At 42.8% G+C, this 21,047-nt stretch overlaps 1 protein-coding gene across 4 annotated transcripts in view; it reads left to right on the forward strand.

Annotated features, from left to right (window-relative positions):
* TNK2 (tyrosine kinase non receptor 2) overlaps window positions 1–21,047 on the forward strand; it is a 297,927-nt gene that overhangs the window by 143,105 nt on the left and 133,775 nt on the right. For 2 of the 4 annotated variants that reach the window (XM_075861811.1, XM_075861813.1), the window contains exon 1: window positions 14,624–15,528. The exons of the other annotated variants lie outside the window; for them this stretch is intronic. In XM_075861811.1, the coding sequence (XP_075717926.1) occupies window positions 15,433–15,528 (96 nt within the window). In that variant the 5' untranslated portion in view covers window positions 14,624–15,432. Of the gene's footprint in view, window positions 1–14,623; window positions 15,529–21,047 lie in introns of those variants that run through there. 4 annotated transcript variants of the gene reach the window in all.

Here is a 21,047-nt window from a genome sequence, read left to right on the forward strand (position 1 = left end):
AATGAAAGGCATAGCTAGAGACATAGCAAATTCCACAGACATGATATTAGCAGAAGACCCTGAATCCACGAAGGCACTGCCGGTAGCAGACCTACCACCAAAAGAGACCTGAAAGGGAAGCAAGATTTTATTACGTTTCATATTTACGGGAAATACCTGTGCGCCCAAGTGACCTCCCCGATGATCACTTAGGCGCGGAAGTTTTCCGGCTGCTTATTCTTACGCCTAGGACAGGTGTTCACTTGATGTTTGTCATCCCCACAATAGAAGCAGAGACCATTCTTCCTGCGGAACTCTCTGCGTTGTTGGGGGGACACGGAGGCCCCGAGTTGCATAGGTATCTCCGAGTCTTCCGTGGAAGAGCGAGGCAACGGGACCTCGGGAGGCATCATCGGGGAGTCAGAGGGGAAAACACAAAACCGTTCAAGTTGTCGTTCCCTGAGACGTCGGTCAAATCGTACCGCTAAAGCCATAACCTGGTCTAAGGAGTCCGAACAGGGATAGCTAACTAGCAGGTCTTTCAGAGCGTTCGACAGACCCAACCTAAACTGGCACCTTAAGGCAGGGTCATTCCACCGAGAAGCTACGCACCACTTCCTAAAGTCAGAGCAATACTCCTCCACAGGTCTCTTACCCTGACGTAAGGTCACCAGCTGACTCTTGGCAAAGGCAGTCCTGTCAGTCTCGTCATAAATGAGTCCGAGAGCAGAAAAGAAACGGTCAACGGAGGAAAGTTCAGGGGCGTCAGGGACCAGGGAGAAGGCCCATTCTTGGGGCCCTTCCTGGAGCCGGGACATAATTATACCCACCTGCTGGCTCTCAGAACCTGAGGAGTGGGGCTTTAAGCGAAAGTAGAGCTTACAACTCTCCCGAAAGGAGAGAAAAGTCCTCCGGTCCCCTGAGAACCGGTCAGGCAACTTGAGGTGGGGTACAAGAGGTGAGGTGAGAGGTACAACCATGGCAGTGTCAGGCTGGTTGACCCTCTGAGCCAGGGCCTGGACCTGTAGGGAGAGACCCTGCATTTGCTGAGCCAGGGTCTCAAGGGGGTCCATAATAGAGTGAGGGACCATGGTAGTCTAGGTATATGGGCTTGTGATTATGTAATGACAGGGGGGTAGGGAAACAGACAGTGAGCCCTAATCTACCCACCACTCAGTCCCTGCCTACTTGCAACGACCCGCCCTAGGCGACGGGGTACAACTGGGCGACGGTCCCTACGCTCAGTAGGTGCACGACAGACAAACGGACAAGTGGACACAAGCAAAGGGAAATGGGGCAGTTGCCCACGGCAACACCGTGAGCAACAAGAGAGGTGAACGAGCCGAGTCAAACCAGGAATGTATGAGGTACCAAACGCAGAGCAGGAGAGTAGTCAGAAAGCCAGGGTCAGTATGAAGCAAGGCCAAATAGCTAGGAGCTGCAGCAAGGCCAGGAAACCACACGAGAAGAATCACAAGCAAAGGAGGAACAGGAAAGGCAGGTATAAATAGACAGAGGGCGGAACTAGCTCCGTCTGGCCAGGCTGCGATAGGCTCTCCCACTCCTAAGCCTGCCATCCTGAGTGGTGGAAGATGGAGTCAGTCTCAGAGACATAGAACCAGGTGCAGACTGATTACCCATGGGCGTATACACTGTGCCTGGCAGATCCTTTACAGATGGTCCAAGGCTCCCTCCAGTACCTGGTCCATTGGAGAGGATACGGGCCTGAGGAGAGGACTTGGGTACTCGCTCGGGATGTTCACGCTGGGATATTGGTCAGGAGGTTTCACCTTCGTTTCCCCAGTAAACCAGGTCCACTTAGAAAGGGTCCGGTGGCCCCTCATAAAAGGGGGGATACTGTAAAGGATCTGCCAGGCACAGCTTCGGGGTTAACGGCCATAGATAATCAGTCTGCACCTGCTTCTATGTCTGTGAGACTGACTCCATCTTCCACCACTCAAGGTGGCAGGCTTAGGAGTGGGAGAACCTATCACAGCCTGGCCAGACGGAGCTAGCTCCCGCCCTCTGTCTATTTATATCTGCCTTTCCTGTTCCTCCTTGCTTGTGATTTCTTCTCGTTTGGTTTCCTGGCCCTGCTGCAGCTTCTTGTACTATTGTCCTTGCTTCATATTGACCCCGGCTTGCTGACTACTCTCCTGCTCTGCGTTTGGTACCTCGTACTCTCCTGGTTTGAGTCGGCTTGTTCACTACTCTCCTGCTCTGCGTTTGGCACCTCGTACTCTCCTTGTTTGACTCGGCTTGTTCACCTCTCTTTTTGCTCACGGTGTTGCCGTGGGCAACTGCCCCTTTCTTCCCCTAGCTCTGTGTACCCTTGTCTGTCTGTCGTGCACTTATTGAGCGTAGGGACCGTCGCCCAGTTGTACCCCGTCGCCTAGGGCGGGTCGTTGCAAGTAGGCAGGGACTGAGTGGCGGGTAGATTAGGGCTCAGTTGTCTGTCTCCCCACCCCCGTCATTACAGGGTGCGTGAAAATCGTGCACGGCACACGGAAGCACTTCTGTGTGTCCCGCGTGATTCTCGCGACAGTAGATAAAGAAATGAAGGAAAAAATAAAAGCACTTCCTTCATTTCTTTTTCTAAACAGCAAAACCGCGTTTCATAAGGATGGCATATGCGTGAAAATCACGCAGCCACTTACCATTCACTGATGACACACGGAACTGCAACGCACGCAAACACGTTCATGTGAATAAGGCCTAACGATGGTCTGTTTCACTTGCATTGAGAGCTCCTCTGACCTCATGTTGTGGGTTCACAGCAACAGCTGCCAAATGCAAATGCCACACGTGGAATCAACTCCAGACCTTTTACCTGCTTAATTGATGATGAATGAACGACGGAATAGGCCATGCAGCCCATTAAATAGCTTTTGAGATAATTGTCAATTACTTTTGGTCCCTTGAAAAAGAGGCAGCTACATATTAAAGAGCTGTAATTCCTAAACCCTTCCTCAAATTAGGATGTGAATACCCTCAAATTAAACCTGAGAGTCTGCACTTTAAGCCCATATTGATTATTTAACTGTATATTCAATATGTTTTGGTAAACCGCTACAATTCCAAAACTTGTGTCACTGTCCAAATAATTCCAAATAATTCTGGAGCTAACTATGTATGTCAAAACCACAAAAGCATTTTTTGATCTGTCTGCGTCCTGCTGGGAACGGGTTTTCACCCACCCACCTACCTGGTAAGTATGGCCTTTTTTGTGGTTTTGATTTTATCTATGTCACATTTTTTCTGCTTGTCTAACTATGTATGTGCAGCGTAGGTTCCCACCTCAGAGGTCGCCTTGTCGTAGCAGGTGGGCTCACACAATTTGGTCAAAATGTGCGCTAAGAACCTCACTATTTTAAGTAGATTTAGCAGTAATGCATACCTATTTACATTTAGTGCCTCAGGTGGCATTAGTGTTTGCATATATATATATATATATATATATATATATATATATATATATATATATATAGACAAAGGGCAAAATAGGAGCAGCAGTTGTGTAAAGAAACAAGCAAATGGTTGGTGCTAAGCTTCAGATGGTAGGAGTGACTTCTCCCCATATAGTGTATAGCAAGAAATGAGAGCATGGAAGAAGCAGTCAAGGAAAAAAAGTGACATTTATTCACCCAACAGATGCAACGTTTCACGGAAGTGAAACGATGCATCTTTTGGGTGAATAAATGTCACTTTTTTTTCTTTGAGTGCTGCTTCCGTGCTCTCATTTCTTGCTATATATATGAATTGTATGGGTGAATACAACTTTCTTCACTTAACATGCTATATATAATATTTTTTTATTCTTTTTTATTAACACTCCTATATTATTATATGTTATCTGAATTTGTTGGACTAGGTTATCTTGTACCCAGCAGGTGAAATGATTGTACAGAATTGGTTCATGTATAATTTTAATGGCATTGTATATTTTACTGTTTTTGCAGTCACAGATCATAGGACTAATAGTTTATTAGTGAAATAATCCAAAAAGTGATTAACCACAGCAGTATATGTGGTCCCCTTCGCTTCAAACTTCAGCGTCAAGTGCTGAACTTTATGGGATCTACTTTCACAGGGCCCATCTATATAGAATATTATGGCAGCCGTGTATATAGTAGTAGCCCCACACACAAATATTATATGACACTTATTAGTGCTGTATAGAGTGTCCTGCCCTGATGCTACAGTATATACATTGCACACAGCATAAGTGGTATTTTTTTAGGCCTGGAATAAGTCGTAGACAGGTCTAGTTTCAAGCTTCTAATCTCAAGAGCCAGCCATGACAGGCTACAGGGCTGGATCCACACAACTCATTTGAGGAGCGATTTCTGAACATATAAAAAAAAAATTAATTGGAGCAAGCACACTGCAACTGGTGATGTGTGAGCCTAGCCTTACACGTTACGTAGTCGAAGCAATGTACTCTCCCACCTCTCTAGCAGTAAAAATGACGTTCGCCACTCTCCTCTACACATCCCCAGGCATGAAAGCAGGCCCCCTTACTTCCCCAGAAGGCACAGTTCCCTCATAACTTTCCTAATAGCTTTATAAAGGCCAGGCGGCAAAACACGGTTGACGGGTTGATACTCTTGGCTTAAAGTTATCAATGGAGCCCTGATACTGACTTGGTGCCATCCTACCAGACTTGGGGGGGGGGGGGTTGCCTGATTGAAGATGCAGCTTCCTGTTTGTGCGTGCCATCCCGATCAAGTTAGGAGGACGGTTTCAAAATCTCCAAAATTGCCCTGTAGCCTTCCGATATTATGTTGTTGCATACCAATATACCTCCTAACCTTGACTATCTTCACCAACACATACACAGCAAATTATTGTGTGCTGTAAAATACCAAAAATATACATTTACACAGCTTTTTGTTTTTTCTCAAAAAGATTTTCTATTTGCATTCTTAATGTTCGCCAATAGCTTACATTTTAAGATTGAAGGAGATGAAAGGATCTGTATATTTTTTTATTTATTTTGAGCAGAGAGACTACAGACTGCTTTGCTACATTTAGCATAAGTGAACAGTGGGGAAAAACAACTTTAGTAGCAGTGGAGGTTTCATCTAGTTTTCACACCCCTAAGAAACATCATACCATAACATTTTTGTGGATTAGAGTTTTTCTCCCAAAAAAGGGCAGGATTTGTCTACTGTCATCTCGCCTTTTCACTGGTAAATGTCTTTAGACTGGTGGGCGGCTGTGTAAATTTGAAGAAAACACTGAAGACTGGAAAACTTTGCATAGAATTGGTAGTGACTGATGTCCATGCTTGTCCATGAACGGTCCCTTTAAGGGTTCTGTGACATCACTCACGTGTTTGAGAGCACAGCACATAGGCTTGTGTATGCGGCTGCTGTCTCATGCTTCAGGTGAGACGCCTGAGCTCCGCATCATGCTGGAGGTAAGGCAGGCGCTGTCCTGTGTTAAACACCCTTCTTTTCACTTTAACTCTTTCAGTGTAACTATTTTCTTCTTCACTTCCACTTAAAGTTGAGCGCTGCATGACCAGAATCTGAAGGAGTTTCTTTTATTAGAACTGTATCAACTAAACTAACTAAATTAAACAGTCTAATAGCTCATGGGTTTTAATGCTTTATTTTCATTGCTCAACTTGACTGTGTACAAATGGTGTGTAGTCCTTTCATTACAATGGTCTGATGATTCCAGTGTTTTCATGTCAAAGATCAAAAAGGGAGACCCTGTGCTTAGTCAATGAATGTTGGAGAATTCAAACACACTTAATGCAAGAGCTTACTGAGTTTATGCTGCATTCGTTGCAAGTCTTGATGATAAATGGAGAATATTACTAATCATGGAAGAGAAGTTGTCACATTAAACCTAATATTAGAATATAATATCCCCGGCTAAGAACTAAATATTACAAACGGATGTGCTGTGTATTCCTGTTAGACTTTTCAGTAGAGGAGAATAGATAGCTTTGGTAATGTTCTTCATAAATTGAGTAATCAAGGATACTGGCCTCGAGCAGGGGTACTCAACTATTTTTAGTGACAGTTCATTTACCTGGGTCTGCTGTTAGGTGAAGGTCCGAGCTGAACATCAATAGTAAGGCTATATTCATACAGGTCGGATAGGCTGTAGGCAATTCCGACCCGTGGATCTGCGTCAGATAACCGAGGCTGTGATTACAGGCACGGCCGATAGCAGCTCACACTCTTTTTCTATGGAGTCTCGTTGCTCTACTCTCTTGTTTAACCCCTTCCCGCAAATAGGCGTGACTGTACATCCATGTTAAGCATAGCCTAGTGCAAATGGGCTTACAGTCATGTCTTGAAGATGAAGCGGGCACAGCTGTGCCCAAGCCATCTGCAGCAGGTGTCGACTGTAATGTACAGCTGACATCCCGCTGCAACGGCAGTGATTGGTATTCTCTTCGATCACCACCGTTTAACCCATTAGATGCTGCAGTCGATCGCGACATCTTAGTGGTTGACAGAGGGGGGACTCCCCCTGTACCACATCTGCCCCCTGCGAGCGATTTGCGGGGTGCAGATGTTTGCTATGGCAACCAGGAAGCCTGTCAATCAATGGCTTCCTGGTCGGCCATGTACGGAAGCCTATTAGGTCCTACCCAAGGACCATACTGCAGTTTATGACCACACATGGGGTATTTCCCTACTCTGGAGAAGTTGCTTTACAAATGTTGGGGTGCTTTTTTCTCCTTTATTTGTTGAGAAATAAAGCTACGTCTTATTGGAGAATAATGACATTTTTGTTTTCAATCTAATAGAATCTTTGAAACACCTGTGGGGTCAAAATGCTCACTTACACCCCTACATGAATTCCTCAAGGGGTGTTGTTTACTAAATAGTCACTTTTGGTGTGTTTCCTTTATTTTGGCAGCACAAGACCACCTCTAACCTGACAAGGGGCTTAAAATATATTCTCATTAAAAGAAGGCCCAAAACCCACTAGGTGATCCTTTGCTACTGAGGCCTGTGTATGAGTGTAGTAGCACACTAGGGCAACATGTGGGATATTTCTCAAAACTGCAGAATCTGGGCAATAAATATTGAGTTGTGTTTTTCTGTTAACACTTGCTTTGTTACAGAAAAAAATTTATTCATATTGAATTTCTGCGAAAACAATTAAATTAGTCAATTTCAGCTCCACTTTGCTTGAATTCCCGTAAAACGCCTAAAGGGTTAAGAAACTTTATAAATGCTGTTTTGAATACTTTGAGGGGTGCAGTTTTTAAAATGGGATGATTTATGGGAGTTTCCCAAAATATAGGCCCCTCAAAGCCACTTCAGAACTGAACTGGACCCTTTAAAAATAGGCTTTTGAAATTTTCTTGAAAATGTGAGAAATTTCTGCTAAAGTCCTAAGCCTTGTGACATCCTAGAAAAATTAAAGAATGTACAAAAAACGATGCCAACATAAATTAGGCATATGGGAAATGTTAATTAGTGACTATTATGTGTGGTATTACTATCTGTTTTTCAAGCAGATACATTAAAATTTAGAAAAATGCAAATGTTTGCAAATTTTCTAAAAATATTGATGTTTTTCACAAATAATAAGCAATGATGGTTAAGTTTGCAGTCCTCCACATGGACTTTTATTTTTATACAGTCCTCCGTAGTAATTGCAGAAAAAATGTAGAGATAAAGTTTTTAAAAAAAATAAAAATAAAACGTACTAATTTCCATATAACATTTTTTATAAAAATATTAACAAACAGTAAACTTTTATGTTTTCACAGTAGATCCATTCGTTATCAATTCATGCATATAATCAGATGTGAACTTCAGGCATGATATATTGTATCGTCAGACAGCAGAGTGAAAACATGATAAATAAAGATGGAGTCAATACCCCCCTACCCGTTCTGACATCCGGTACGCTTAACTCCTTTAGAAGCAAGGGGATCAGGGAACCTCCTCTTTTTTATAATGTTTCAATCCTCCCAACGCATTTCCTCATGGCCAAATGATTCATCAGGGGAGACTGGCCAAACGACTTGTACCTATGATTCGGCGGTGCTGATAGAAATGATTGAAGCTGTCTTTTGTTTTTGGCAAAGATCCTGCAGTGGCATAAGGATCTGTTGGCACATATTTAATCCAGATTCAAAGATTGGCGCCTGGTTCAGGTGTCTGACGTCAGACAGCTTTTATATGGAAAATAGTAAAAGTTATATTTTATAAAAACTCTGGTTCTTTTTATATATTTTTTCTGGTTTTCACAAATAAGCAATGAATTTATCAACCAAATTTTACCTCTCACAAAAAGTACAATTTGTTACGAGAAAACAGTCCCAGACTGGCTTGGATAGGTGAAAGCATTCCAAAGTTATTACCACATAAAATGGGGCCCTGTCAGGAAGTCCAAAAGTGTCTGCAGCTGGAAGGGTTAAGGACCTGCCTACATGGTCATCTGACCATATGTTTGCAGGTCTTTTTGCAGGACCAGGGGCAAACGCAGGATTTTTAAAGGGGGGCTTCCAAAAGAATACTTTTTAAACCAAATTACTTTCACCACGCTTCTGCTACCCACTGTTTTTTACACTGCGAGTAGTGGTCTGCACGTAGCCAGCAGCCTAGCCCTTTATATTACAAGCTCTAATAAAAAAAAAGGACAAGGCTTGTGGATATTGCTGACCACTACTGGTAGCGTAAAAATCGGCATAGATAGTGCCACACTCAGTGCCCCTTGTAGATAGTGCCCCACACTGCTCTCTGTACATAGTGCCACGGTGCCCCCCATAGAAGGTGCCACACACAGTGCCATGTAGGTAGTGCCACAGTGCCCAACTATATAGTGCCACAGTGCCCATGTATATTTCCACAGTATCCCCTGTAGACAGTGTCACAGTACCCCTGTAGATAGTGCCACACAGTAGCCATATAGGCAGTTCTACACACAGTACCCATGAAGGTAGTGACACATACAGTGCCCATGTAGATAGTGCCACACTCACCTGTCCCCTCTCCCGTACCGTGTTCTCCAGGGATGCAGGACTAGTCTCTTTTGACCAGGCCTGTTCCAGTGGATTGTCTCAGGTGGCGTGATGGCGTCATCGTGCCTCCTTCATTAGAAGAAAAGCTCCGAATTGCGAGGAAAGGAACTGATAGTTCCCTTACCTCGCCAGCGCTTTTAATTGTAAGGACGCGGATACAATTGAGTCCAACAGTATGTAATGGCCTTTTGGCGCTTGTCACGTAAATATTACGCCAACTGGAAACCCCCCTGCGTGTCCCTGAGGATATACACAAACCAGTTTTGTTGCGGTCTTTGCCGCGATTCGTGGCAAAAAAGCGACAAAATTGTGATATTCTTTTATTCTTTGGGTGGCCGTTCCAAACGCTCCTATGGTACAGAGTTGACAACAGGATTGTCATGTAGAACGGTTATCAAAAGTCGGGCTGGAAACTCAGCTTAGAAACTTTTAGGTGGAAATCCATTCAAAATTTTTTATTTTATTTGTTGAACATACAAAAATTGCCAAATTACATCAATGTCATGTGAAAAAACATACAGAAATGACAATGCAAACAGTATCATAATATTGACAGTACAGTACAATATATGTGGTACACATATTAATCAATGACACTTCTCCTCTGGGTCGCAGCTAGAGAATTACATCAAACTTTAAAGACATGTTTCTAGCAACACATATATCAAAAGAGGCAGATATCCACATTTGACAGCCACGTGCCGCCTATATATATTAACCAATCCTATATGGACCTCGGGTAACTCCCTTGTAAAATCTAACTATATCTTATCCCCTCCCCGAAATATTTAAATGTCTCAGGGATCCACTTAGTGACTCTTTTGCATACCATGCTGTATATCTAAAAGGAGACACCAGGTCCTTGATTTCCTGTCTATTAAATTGAGTAATGATAAATGGTTTCCACTTTTTAAAAAAATGATCTGTCGCTTTTTCCTTGTGTCTCTCTGTGTCAAGGCGATCTATACTTAGGAGTATTTTCAGCTGAGTAAAATGATTTTTTGATGTGAGAAGATCACATTGGTGATGTATGTGATTTTTAGACTATTGTCTATCAGCTCTTGTTTTAAAGACTGTAAACATGGGCGATATCTGCCAGTGTAAAACCACCTCTAGTGGTGCTTTTACATGGCCAGCTTTCCTGGACGGTAAACGAGCGCCCATCGGAATGTATGGGGAAGAGCGATCGTTAATACAATAGTACAGCTACATACAATTTGCACCTTGTCGGCAGCTCATCTCACAAGGAGATCTGCTTCTAACTAGCGACCATTTTTTGGCTGCATAAAAGATGCGATCATCGGCTATGACTAGGAATGAGCATTTGCATGAACGGCATATACAGTGAAGGAAATAAGTATTTGATCCCTTGCTGATTTTGTAAGTTTGCCCACTGTCAAAGACATGAACAGTCTAGAATTTTTAGGCTAGGTTAATTTTACCAGTGAGAGATAGATTATATAAAAAAAAAACAGAAAATCACATTGTCAAAATTATATATATTTATTTGCATTGTGCACAGAGAAAGAAGTATTTGATCCCTTTGGCAAACAAGACTTAATACTTGGTGGCAAAACCCTTGTTGGCAAGCACAACAGTCAGACGGTTTTTGTAGTTGATGATGAGGTTTGCACACATGTTAGATGGAATTTTGGCCCACTCCTCTTTGCAGATCATCTGTAAATCATTAAAGGGAATGTGTTGCCAGCAAAACATGTGTTTTTTTTTTTTAGTTAAACAATTAGTGTATAGGTGATTAAACATTGTTCTAATTTTTATTTTTTTCACGAGTCAGGAAATATTATAAATTGGATTCAATTGGATTCTAATTTATAATATTTCCCATTGCTGGTCACTAGATGGAGCCATTCCCAAAATTGCAGCATTGCATGTGGTAAAGCAACCACATTGCTTTATGCTGCAAAATTGGGTAAAAAGCCCTCGCTCTAGTGAGCTCTCAGCATCCCCCCCTCCTTTATCCTGGCTAGTGCCGGGAGAAACGAGGGGTTTGAACGGTCTAACCTCCTACACTGTGTGTCGCCATTTTTTGAGCTAACACACAGTGTAGAAGGTTTACATACAGTAGTAAACACACACTGAAACACAAACATACATAGAAATCTCTTACCTGCTCCAGTCGCCGCCGCTCCCTCCGGTCCATCCGCTCCGTCTGCTGCCGCTGCTCCATGTGCACAAGTCCGGAAGCCGCGACCGGAAGTAGTAATCTTACTGTCCGGCCGCGACTTCCGGTCCACAGGAAAATGGCGCCGGACGGCGCGCATTTCAAATTGAACTGTGTGGGAGCGGCGCATGCGCCGTTCCCACACAGCGGCGTACATGTTAGTGGATGGAACGGGCCCCGTTCGCAGTCCCTACGGGACTGGAGCTGCCGTATTCCATGTCTGTATGTGTCGTTAATCGACGCATACAGAAATGGAAAAAAAAATGGCAGCCCCCATAGGGAAGAAAAAGTGTAAAAATAAGAAAAAGTAACACACAAACACACAAATTAATCCAAACGTTTTTAATAAAGCACTAACATCTTTAACATATTAAAAAAAAATTGTGGTAACACTGTTCCTTTAAGATTTCGAGGCTGTCGCTTGGCAACTCGGATCTTCAGCTCCCTCCATAAGTTTTCGATGAGATTAAGGTCTGGAGACTGGCTAGGCCACTCCATGACCTTAATGTGCTTCTTTTTGAGCCACTCCTTTGTTGCCTTGACTGTATGTTTCGGGTCATTGTCGTGCTGGAAGACCCAGCCACGAGCCATTTTTAATGTCCTGGTGGAGGGAAGGAGGTTGTCACTCAGGATTTGACGGTACATGGCTCCATCCATTCTCCCATTGATGCGGTGAAGTAGTCCTGTGCCCTTAGCAGAGAAACACCCCCAAAACATAATGTTTCCACCTCCATGCTTGACAGTGGGGACGGTGTTCTTTGGGTCATAGGCAGCATTTCTCTTCCTCCAAAAACGGTGAGTTGAGTTAATGCCAAAGAGCTCAATTTTAGTCTCATCTGACCACAGCACCTTCTCCCAATCACTCTCAGAATCATCCAGATGTTCATTTGCAAACTTCAGACGGGCCTGTACATGTGCCTTCTTGAGCAGGGGGACTTGTGGGCACTGCAGGATTTGAATCCATTACGGCGTAATGTGTTACCAATGGTTTTCTTGGTGACTGTGGTCCCAGCTGCCTTGAGATCATTAACAAGTTCCCCCCGTGTAGTTTTCGGCTGAGCTCTCACCTTCCTCAGGATTAAGGATACCCCACGAGGTGAGATTTTGCATGGAGCCCCAGATGGATGTCGATTGACAGTCATTTTGTATGTCTTCCATTTTCTTACTATTGCACCAACAGTTGTCTCCTTCTCACCCAGCGTCTTACTTATGGTTTTGTAGCCCATTCCAGCCTTGTGCAGGTCTATGATCTTGTCCCTGACATCCTTAGAAAGCTCTTTGGTCTTGCCCATGTTGTAGATGTTAGAGTCAGACTGATTAATTGAGTCTGTGGACAGGAGTCTTTTATACAGGTGACCATGTAAGACAGCTGTCTTTAATGCAGGCACCAAGTTGATTTGGAGCGTGTAACTGGTCTGGAGGAGGCTGAACTCTTAATGGTTGGTAGGGGATCAAATACTTATTTCTCTGTGCACAATGCAAATAAATATATATAATTTTGACTATGTGATTTTCTGTTTTTTTTTAATATAATCTTTCTCTCACTGGTAAAATTAACGTAGCCTAAAAATTCTAGACTGTTCATGTCTTTGACAGTGGGCAAACTTACAAAATCAGCAAGGGATCAAATACTTATTTCCTTCACTGTAAAAGGGCCATGTAAAAGGGCCTTCATGACATGACATTTGTGCTGCCCTTAGATAAGATATAAAATGAAAAATGAAAACAGTCAAAGAGCATAGTGAAGGGCAGAGTTACAAGACGCCTGTTCTGATTTACTGCGTTGCTTGGCGCATTAGTTTCTCATACAGGGATTGATGAAGACGTATGACCAGTCACTATGATAAATAACTTCTCATGGTAGCGTTACAGGCGTTTTTATTTACCTTTGAACACACTTGAGTTTGCCACATAGTTGGATTAGCCATGGAAGTGATGATATGGCCCCCACTGATCCCTGATCTCCAAATCATTGAGTCTGTCTGGGATTACATGAAGAAACAAAGATTTACTGAAGCCTACATCCACAGAAGATCTGTGGTTAGTTCTCCAAGATTTTTGAAACAACCTCCCTGTCGAGTTCCTTCAAAAACTGTGCAAGTCTATATATAAGTATTGATGCTGTGTTGAAGGCAAAGTGTGGTCACATCAAATACTGATTTCATTTAAATTCCTTTTCTATTCATTCACTTTGCATTTTGTTAATTGATAAAAAAAAATATTAACACTTCTATTTTTTAAAGCATTGCATCATTTTTCCACAACTGCCTAAATATTGTGCACAGTACTGTTTATCCCGAGTAGTTTAGTGTAAGGGCGGATTTAGACGAACGTGTTTTGCGTCCGTGCCGGCCGCGTGATTTTCACGCGGCTCGCACGGACCTAGAGAAGTCTATGGGGCAGTGCAGACAGTCCGTGAGTTTTGCGCAGCGTTAGTCCGCTGCGTAAAACTCGCGACATGTTCTATGTGTCTGCGTTTTTCGCGCATCACCCACCCATTGAAGTCAATGGGAGCGTGAAAATCACTTCCGTGGGATAAGCGTTATTCGCGCAATAACAGTAAAAGAATGAATGTAAACAGAAAAGCACCACATGCTTTTCTGTTTACAAACATCCAAACGGAGTGTCATAAAGATGGCGGCTGCGCGAAAAGCACGCAGCCGTGCATCCATATTAACAGGGCACACGGAGCTGTCAAGTGCCTTTTGCGCACGCAAAACGCCGCGGTTTTTGTGTGCGCAAAAACGGCACGTCCGTCTGAATCAGCCCTAAAGCTGACACCATGAAGACAAAAAAAAAACACTCTAAACATCTCAGTGACACGATTACTGAATAGTACAAGTCAGGGGTTGGATACAAGATAATCATAGTTAAAGGGTTATTCCCAATTTAGACATTTATGGCATATCCACAGGATATGCCATAAATGTCTGACAGTTGTGGGTCCCGGCTCTGGTACCTGCACCTATATCGAGAACAGGGGTCAACCAACTCCGTTTTACCTGGTGAGGTGGCCACTGGCTACCGATTCTAGGTGGGTAAAAGGGACCAATTTTAATGTCCTAGAGTGACCAAGTTAGAGCCTCAACCTAAATCCAAATGAGGAATTCTAGCTGAATAGAGATTGAATGGGGAGACATTGCAGTGACCACATGAGCAAAGCTTTTAGAAATCTATTCATCTGGAATCAAGGCCGTAATTCAATTTGTCATTTTAGAAGTGTTCCATATTTCTATGCACTATGTAGTTATTTCCTCATGTACTTCCATGTTCTATTCCTTTGTGTAGTATCTTCTCCATTTTTATCTTCAGCGCACATTTACGTCTGTCGGGTAAAGATGCGGAGTTACCAGCAGGAGACACTGGAGCTCACTCACTTTGCTCAGCATCCCCTCGCTCATTCTTCTTCCTATTTATTATCATGAAGATGCATGGATGTGGGGGTGGTGCTGCCCAGCAGATGTGCTCTGGGTGGAGGCGCTGCTCAACCTTCACTAATCTGCAGTGAGAGGTGGAGACAGCAAGGAGTTGCTGGCACGGACACAGAGAGGGAGGGTGAATGTTGTACCCAGCATTGAAGCTGCAGTGCAGAACTGCGACAGGCTTTTGCATGTCCAGTTGCATCTATTATATAGACGGGCTTCCTAGGAGCACTTTACAAATTGGACTAACATGCCGGCATCCCTTGCTGCTCATGCACTCTTTGTTTCCTGATGTCAGCAGCATTGAAGGATACATCACAATATTGTCAACTGCATCTACCCCTGCCGGGACAATACATGTTGTTGCTCCTGCTTCAGGGTCATACAGGATGTCTGCAATGTCACAGTGTGAACTGTCACTGAAATAGAATGCTGCATGCAGTTTTTCTGCTACTCTTTTATTGTTACACTCAGCGTCCAGTGTCCTTGCCAGAAGAAACATTGTTGAAATGGCTACAATAGTGCTTCTAGCATCTGTACACATGCTCCCTTTGTGCATCTGAAGCTGCCAACCTGTGCCCTCCTAGCTGCTCTGCTGGTGCTGTGGACAATCTCCTTTCTGCTGTCAGTCCGGCAATGCTGAATCTCCTGACAACATTGCGATTGAGATGAGGAGACTCCATAAATCCGGAGCTCGGGTCAGCGGAATGTCTGCCTGGTGATTCTTTATGGCGGAAGTTATTTGAAAGTATTTCTCGCCATGTGATTATTATCTCGCTGTGTGACTGCTTACCTGAAAATGGTCATTATGTCTTCAAAGTGGTTTCTTTATCGATGACTTCCCCATGACAGACTGCCCCCTCATCGGCATACCGGAGAATATGGGGGAGAAGTCTGACTATCAGAGACTTCCTAGCAAGGAGCTGACAGAGGAGAATGAGGTAACACTGCTCTCAGTGTACTCTGACATAATGGTGGTGGTAGTCTTATTGATGTTCGTACACCAGGCTAGTTTGTGTGTTTCACTTGTATTTTATCCCACTTACACAGCATTTTATGCTATAAACATCGAGGGCCGTGCCTTTTTCATGTTTTGACAGCATTATTTGGGAAGGGGGGCTCAAATGTGCGTCTACCACATAGTTCTTCTTCCTAACGGTCAGAGTATTGGATACTCCTTGCAAACACCAGTTTAATATGCTCCCCCATCATGCTTGCTAAGCGGACCTTACAATTTCTCCCTAGTTGCCCTGTGGTTTCTATAGCAACTCTTCAATTGCTATTTGTTGGTTGGTTGATGTTTTTTGCAGTGACAGCCAACTGGAGATCAGTATAGATTGTGGCCGCATGGTGTGGATGCATTTTGTTTAACTCTTTGTTAGCACAAAAACCTACTTCATACAATTTTTTAGTCACTGCGTACTGTAAATATTGTACTTCTTTATTAATCTTGGTTTTTGTTTTTAGCTTTCAATGTTGTTTTATAAGATGATTCTATTCAGGCTACAGATTTATCTTCACACAGCGATGTATTTAAAACGGTGATATCCTTTGAGCCTAGGCAAAAATCCATTGTCAAAATATCCAATTCACTTCCATCTAGTTCCCATTTTACTGAACATAAGTTCTGAATATTATGCAATCAGCTGATCGATGGTGGCTATCTGTAATGACATAATAACAATCCTTGGCTTATCATAGCCGGCCACTAGGACGTTGGCTTATCACTGCAATCCTATATATCATAATAGCTCAATGTAAACTATCATTGTACTCCATGCAAGCCTGCAGACTAAACTAAACTGGCCTATGGTAGTTCAGTAAGTGGTTAACGATAGGCTGATCGTAACTGTTAACATCTGAAGATACTGTGAACTTTATGCAGATAAATCATGCAGAGATCTTACAATGTGCTTGTCTGGCCCTATTCACACTTTGTAGCAGTTGTGTTGCATTCAGCAGTATTCTGTACAATCAAGATTCCCTGCCATGTGTTTTTTTTCCCCATTAAAGTCAATAGGGGGAAAAACATGATAAAAATGTCAGGGATAGGGTATAATATATAGAACATACTGAGAAGAATTATTGAAATTATTCTGGCCAATATGTTACTTCTGGTCAGTGCTGTAAAAAAAAAACCCAGTCAGCGTTCGCATGAAGTTTTATTACAATTAGGCTGGGTTCACACGACCACTTTAACGTCCGTAATCGACGGACGTATTTCGGGCGGAAGTCCCGGACCGAACACAGTGCAGGGAGCCGGGCTCCTAGCATCGTAGTTATGTACGATGCTAGGAGTCCCTGCCTCTCTGCAGGACAACTGTCCCGTACTGTAATCATGTTTTCAGTACGGGACAGTAGTTCCACGGAGAGGCAGGGACTCCTAGCATCGTACATAACTATGATGCTAGGAGCCCAGCTCCCTGCACTGAGTTCGGTCCGGGACTTCCGCCCGAAATACGTCCGTCGATTACGGACGTTAAAGTGGTCGTGTGAACCCAGCCTTAGGATAACAGCACTTTAATGATTTTGACTAAACCTACTGTGAAGTAAAGCTTTTCATCTTCCTCTCAATAATGTTTTACAGACAATGTCTCATAACTTGTCATTTGCGATCAGGTGATCATTTACTTATGATTGCTCTTCTAACATGCATAAATGTTCATAGTATGTAAACATTGTCACAAAATCATGACCACAGTGCAGTTTGTGCACATTGTATCGTATATATTCTTATATAGTTCAGCAGTTAGTGAAATTGCAAAAGCACATGAATCCACAACAGCCACATACCATGAACTCCTCTGCAGGAAACCGTTATAGGTTTTAATCAGTGAGTAGTGATAAGTTACCTGCCTTTGGCCTTCAGGACACAACTTTCTGACCTACTGTACATGGGGTAAAATGCATGGTATAGTGACTTGTGATCTTGCAGGTATTCATTGTTCAGGCATGCAAATAGAACGGCGGTGTTCCCATCTACGTTGGAGGCTCTGTTAGGAACCTCCATCACAGATGCCATAAAATATAGCGCTGCATGCTGCACTCTATTCTCCGGTAACTGGATGGAACCCATTAAAGTCAATGGGGTCTGTTGTTACTTTGTTAATGTCCGTCGTGTCAAAGATCAGTCACAACATTGAATTCCGTTTTTCTGCTCATATGACGTAATATAAAAATGTAATTCATAGCGCAGATGTGAACATAGCCTTTGCCAAGCACACTTTGACCATTGTTTGCATTGATCATCCCCCCGAGTCCTGTAGAGGTGAAAGCTGCTATTAGAGGAGTTTGTAATTCTGTATCTGCAGTGATGGTGCCCAAATTATCTTCACAACATTACTGTCTGACTCTTGGAACAAAAGATGAATGAATACCATGTGAACAGCTTTCCCGTATTAACGTATACAGTACCAGTAAACTTTATGGTGACGGATGCCACTGATTAAGGCATTGGTCACAGCCTACATTTAACGTCAGAAGCTTTTCCCGTCGTAAACGTTAGGCCAAAAATGTTATGTGTACAGAGCCTGAAAAATAAGGGTAAATACAGAAGGTCAGATCCATCCGAGAGTCCAGAGGAAATTATTGATGAAAGTCTACACCAAATCGTGTTTCATTTGGTGCAGATATTTTCAGCCGGATTTGTTGCTGCAGAAGAGGGTATGAAAAAAAAATGATACTCCCCTCCTGTAGTCTCCCACGTCTCTACTCCCCGGCTGGTCTCTGTGCTGCCGGTCTCCTGCCATATGGCTGGTTGCAGCCTCTGGTTGGAAATGAAACTTCATCCCAGGAGGGCGGTAGCACAGAGTCCAGACCGGGGGTCATTGAGCCATCGCTTTGGGAGACCAGGGGAGGTGAGTATGATTGTTTTTTTTTAAATTTAGGACTATAAATGGGGCTTCCTTTATTTTCCTACGAACGATTTTTGCTGCAAATTTGCCGCTTTTCCACAGCAAAAATCGCAACAGTTGGCATTTGTTGCAGCTTTTTACTTCCACAATTGGGAAAATTTTCAACACATGCGCAACTATTCCGCAGCATAAATTGAAAATTCCCCACTTCACGTTAATTTATGCATGGAAATTTTTCTGCAGCATGTAGATGAGACTTGTTTAATCTCATCCACTTTACTGCTACTATTATACGCTGCGGATTTTCCACCCGCAAATCTGGCCGGAAAATCTGCAGGAATTAAGCTACGTGTGCAGGGGGCCTAACAGGCTTGACCACAAGCCCAATAGAAACACACTGGAAAAACAGTGACAACAAATGAAATAAGCATAGCGAGAAACATGAGAGCTAATCGTAACCTTAAACTTAGATCATACAAGGAGTCCGACAAGCGCACTAATAAAACTGGGGAGGCCGTAGTCCACTGACAAGAAGCCATGGAGCAAACAAATCTAGTATGGAATGAAAAAATGGAGTAAGCTAAAGGAGTATTACTGACGTAATCAACACAAGGGGACCATATTTTTAGGAATTAACTTGTACCAGTATAAACCTAATTTTACTGTGAAAAAGTCAAGGGCTTGCTTCTTCTGGTTTCGCAGCCAGGAAGACAAAATAAATTAAAGCATGGGTATGCCTAGAAATTTTGGCTATTTTTTTGTTGAGATGAGCCGCCCAAGGATTTTTAACTATATTACATCCCATAAGGGTAAGGATAAGGTTATATACACGTATCTAAAGTTGACGTACTCTGGGGCAAAGCCACCATATGTGGCGCATATCCCCGATACCTGACATCCCCAAAAGCAATAATGGGAACAACCAGGAACTGCAAATACTGGCATTTCTAAACTTCATGTTCTAAATTATTTTATAATGTACAAGGATATACTGAGGGTATAAAGCAGTAGTCATAACCTTCAAAAATGAATCTTATATAGAGTTATATAGATGCCGACATGAAAACGATGAGTGATTTTCCATGGGGTTGGGTGTGGTGACAGGAAAAGAGAGAATTACAGCATGTCTTAAAAAAAAAAAAGAAAACTTGTCATTATGAGTGCGCAGTTATCTTCACATTACTTTTTTAGTTTCTGTGATCACTACGTTTTATAAACTAGGTTACGTAGAAGCTATGATAACTGATGAGTAACATTTGTAAGACAGAAGAAATCTATAGGAATCAAAATATCACTTGGCGGAAGTTTTATGGACTTAAATGAATTGTACTTGTATGAGAGTCTATACATAGGAACCGTCTAAGTAATTGATGTATTCTGACCCTAAAACCGGCTATTTGCGACTGAGAGTAATATAGTTACCTACTTAGATGTTATCCACAACTATTTTTACCTCAAGGGATGGACTTAGGCGTTTAGATCACATGATGTTTAGATGAGACGAGTAACTAGACCAATTGTCATGTTTGTATTCAAGTGCCACCAAGGCCACATCTTATCGACACTATGGCATAGTTCAGATGGGTAAAACAATGGCTTCCATTTACTAAAATCATAAACCAAGTTGTAACCGATTTATGTATTGCCCCGGCACAAGTCCTTTACCTTGTGTGAGCATTACTGACCATTCAGTGATTAGGAATATATAAGATAAATGTCTAGATTCTTCTGGTTTATGTTAAGCATACAGGGCCGAAGAGACTTTTCTCTGTGGATACACACGCACACGCACACACACACACACACACATGCACGCACACGCACACGCACACACACACACACACACACACACACATATGCACGCACGCGCGCCCACGCACACACCTTAGTATTTTTGCACTTTTTAGACATGACCGTGTCTTTTGTGTCCAATGCCTTTCTCATCTATAGTTTGAATGTTCTCTGTCACATGTTTATAGGTGCTTCCTGGTGCATGTTTTCACCTTTCCCTTCTGCATTGAAGTGTGCACTGAATGTAAAGTAGTTAGTGGTTCATCGCTTCCCCACACATATCGCTTCCCCACACATATCGCTTCCCCACACATATCGCTTTTTATGAGTTTTTCATGTTTGTCTCTTCTTGTTAGATTAGTAGTTGCATTACACAAAATCGCTTTATGCTGGTTTTCCTAGAAGTGTACCTACCACTATACCTTGTTTGATATCCAGCAGTGTAAATGATATTGAACATTTTCTTCAATAACATATTTAATCATTTATTGGTGCTTAGTTTCTTAAGTATGGAACATTGATGCTTCTTTCCTCCAAAGACATACTTGTAAAAACCTCAGCTGCATCTAAGAAAAGCTCCAAATCATCCTGCTGGTTCCTTGCTTTATCTTACAGCATCTGTATACTCTGAATTGGCAAAGGCTATCATGTCTGAGGGTATGTTCACACGAGGGCGTCCGTAACGGCTGAAATTACGGGGATGTTTCAGCCTGAAAACATCCCCGTAAATTCAGCCGTAACGTCATGTGCAGGCGCTTGAACGCCGCGTCCATTACGGACGTAATTGGCGCTGCTATTCATTGGAGTCAATGAAT

The sequence above is a fragment of the Rhinoderma darwinii genome, chromosome 4, assembly GCF_050947455.1.
Source record: "Rhinoderma darwinii isolate aRhiDar2 chromosome 4, aRhiDar2.hap1, whole genome shotgun sequence".
Classification (NCBI taxonomy): domain Eukaryota; kingdom Metazoa; phylum Chordata; class Amphibia; order Anura; family Rhinodermatidae; genus Rhinoderma; species Rhinoderma darwinii.